At 41.3% G+C, this 3,352-nt stretch overlaps 1 protein-coding gene across 1 annotated transcript in view; it reads left to right on the forward strand.

The window, feature by feature from the left end:
- frem1b (Fras1 related extracellular matrix 1b) overlaps positions 1 to 3,352 on the forward strand; it is a gene marked incomplete at its 3' end in the record, with an annotated part of 32,598 nt that overhangs the window by 12,333 nt on the left and 16,913 nt on the right. The window contains exons 15-17 of the mRNA XM_034882119.1: positions 317 to 410; positions 2,178 to 2,430; positions 3,054 to 3,248. Of these exons, the coding sequence (XP_034738010.1) occupies positions 317 to 410; positions 2,178 to 2,430; positions 3,054 to 3,248 (542 nt within the window). The remainder of the gene's footprint in view (positions 1 to 316; positions 411 to 2,177; positions 2,431 to 3,053; positions 3,249 to 3,352) is intronic.

Consider the following 3,352-nt stretch of genomic DNA (forward strand, 5'->3'; position numbering starts at 1 on the left):
CACACACACACACAAACATACACATACACACACACACACACATGCACATACATACACACACACACATACACATATATATAAATATATATACACACACACACACACACATATATATAAATATATATACACACACACACACACATACATATACACACACACACACACCTGCACATACATACACACACATGCACATACATACACACACACACACACACACCTGCACATACACACACACACACACACACAGGCCTGAACGACACACACATGCTCAGGTCCTTATGTAATTATGACATCATAACTGCTCCCGGTGACGTAGGTATCTCCACGACGACTCGGAGACGACGGAGGACGACGTCCACCTGAAGGTGACGGACGGCCTGAACGCGGCCGACGTCGTCCTGGCGATACAGGCGAGTGTCCGTCCCCGGAGGACGTGTCCGTCCCCGTCCTGTGAGAGGGACATTTAGTAGACTCTTATTGTCTTTATTGATCCTTCTGGGACGACTCCCACAACGAAACTGGAACTCTCAGCTGCAGTTTTCAGCTAAATAAAGACAGTATAAAGATTATTATTACTATTATTGGTAATTTTTGTAAAATTTTTCAACATCTTTTCATACTATATCACTTCATTTGACATTTTTCTCTCTTTATTACACCTTTAAAAATTCTTTTACCACTTAGTTTTTTCTCCAAATTCAATGACATTGACAAAAATCTCCCAAATCCAGTGAAAGTAGAGACCTGATTATTGATGTAACGTTTGAGCAGCGTTGTTGGGAACCGTCAGCGTTACTTTTTGGGACAATTAGTTTGAAAGAAACCCAAATTTCAGAATTTGAAAAGACATTTTTATGGTCGTCTTTCGAACGTTTGTCGCCTTTTTCGGAGCCTTTTGAATTTTTTGTGGGTTTTCCCCATATTTTTTAAAGCTTTTTATTTTTACATTTGGTAATTTTTGTTACGTTTTTCGACATCTTTTCACATTTTTGTCACTTTATTTTGACATTTTTACACTTTTTAAAGTTTTTTATTAATTGTTTCTTCTCCAAATGCTATAAAATTGAAGAAAATCTCCCAAATTAAATGAAAGTATTGAACTGAGAATTTATTTATTTGACTTTTTCTGAGCCTTTTGAAATTTTCGTGGGTTTTCTCCAAATTTTAGAATTTGTTTTTTTTACAATTGGGTATTTTTTGTTACTTTTCTCGAAATCTTTTCACATTTTTTGTCTCTTTATTTTATTTTTTTCTCTCTTTTGCACTTTTTTAAAGTTCTTTTACCAATTTCTCCCAATCTTATAAAGTTGACAAAAAACACCCAAATACACTGAAAGTGGTGAACTGATTATTATCACTTCAACCAAATTTCACCTTTAAGTCTCTATTATTGACATTTTATTTTTAGTTTGTTGACTTTTTCTGAGCTTTTAGAAATTTTCGTGTTTTTTTCTGCAAATTTTGAAAGCTTTTTTTTTTTTTACATTTGGTAATTTTTGTGATTTTTCTCAACATCTTTTCACCTTTTAGTCACTTTTATTGACATTTATCATTTTTTTTTAAAGTTCTTTTACCAATTGTTTTTTCTCCAAATCTACCCAAAAACCCAAAAACCCAAATCCAGTGAAAGTAGAGACCTGATTATTAATGTAACGTGTGAGGACCGTTGCTGGGAACCGTCCACTTCCCTTTTTGGGACAATTTGTTTGAAAGAAACCCAAATTTCAGAATTTAAATTAAATTGTTATGGTCGTCTTTTTTTAACCTTTTGTGTCTTTCGAACGTTTATCGACTTTTCGGAGCCTTTTGAAATTTTTTGGGGTTTTCCCCAAAATTTTAAAGCTTTTTTTTTACATTGGGTAATTTTTGTTACGGTTTTCAACACCTTTTCACATTTTTGTCACTTTTATCGACATTTTTCTTTCTTTTAGTACACTTTTTAAAATTCTTTTACCAATTTTTTTTTCTCGAAATGCTATTAAATTTACCAAAAAACCCAAATCCAGTGAAAGTAGAGACCTGATTGTTGATGTAACGTGTTGGGAACCATCTACGCTACTTTACAGGACAATTTGTTTGAAAGAAACCCAAATTTCTGATATAGAAACTTTTTGGAAAGGGGTCAGACTAGACCCGAAGACCCCAGGAGGGTTAAAGTCTTGATGTGGTGTCCTCAGGTCCTGCCGATGAACGACGAGCCCCCCCAGCTGGGCGGGGGCCTGCGGGGGGAGCTGATCTGCGCGGAGGGGGGGCAGGTGCAGGTGACGGTGGACTACCTGTCGGCCACAGACCGGGACAGCGAGGACTCCAGACTGAGCTACATGCTGGCCCGGAGTCCCGGTAGGGGGGCGCTGCGGCGAGCTGGACTCACCGTGGACAAGTTCTCCCAGCAGGACCTGCTGCAGGGACACGTCTACTACGTCCACACAGGTGAGACTGCATATCCACCTCAAAGGTAATATTATGGAGCTATACTCCTCAAAATCCACTTGCCTCATGCAGTTACACCAGAGTTCCACTGGGGGCGCTCACAGACCAGTGCAGAATGAATGGACGTCTATGGAGCTATACCCTCAAAATCCACTTTTCTCAGGATATAAACTTTCGTCTATAAATTTCAATGTTGCATTTTGAAAGGGGAGGCTAAGACAACACACCAATTAGCATTTGTTAGCTGAATGATAGCATGTTATGGACAACAACCACTCAACCTGTAACAAATCAGAAGGACAGACGTACTGGTTCATTCAACTTTCCATTGGATCCCATTGATTTAGCCGTCTAGCTCCATAGACTCCCATTCATTTTGCACTGTGATCCCCCTAGTGGAACTCTGGTGGAACTGCAACCAAAACCAAAGTAAATCAGAGCAAGGGGGCTAAATCGGGAGTGAACAGGTTTCTGTAGACGGGCTCAGATTTGGAGATTTGGACTGAACTTCCTGTTTAAAACGTCTTGCTCCGCCCCCGCGTGAGAGAGCATCATGGGAGACCCCCCCCCGTTTTCCAGAAGCTCTTCATCAGACCCCTTGCCGGTGCTGGTCTCTGTTTCAGGGGGGGAGATCGGAGCCGAGCCGATGTTCGACACCGTCACCCTCATCATCTCTGACGGCGAGGCTGGGGGGGCGGACGGCTGTTGTCACGGCGATGCCCCGCCCCCGCCCGTGCCCCTCCACGGCACGCTTCCTGTGTACGACCTCAACGTCACCATACTTCCTGTCAACAACCAAGTCCCCGCCGTCACTCTGGGTGAGAATGTCTCAACGCTGGTGTCTAGAAGCAGAAAACATCTCAATATGAGTCCTCTGTGTGTGTGTGTGTGTGTGTGTGTGTGTGTGTGTGTGTGTGTGTGT

The sequence above is a fragment of the Etheostoma cragini genome, chromosome 9 (assembly GCF_013103735.1).
Source record: "Etheostoma cragini isolate CJK2018 chromosome 9, CSU_Ecrag_1.0, whole genome shotgun sequence".
Taxonomy (NCBI): domain Eukaryota; kingdom Metazoa; phylum Chordata; class Actinopteri; order Perciformes; family Percidae; genus Etheostoma; species Etheostoma cragini.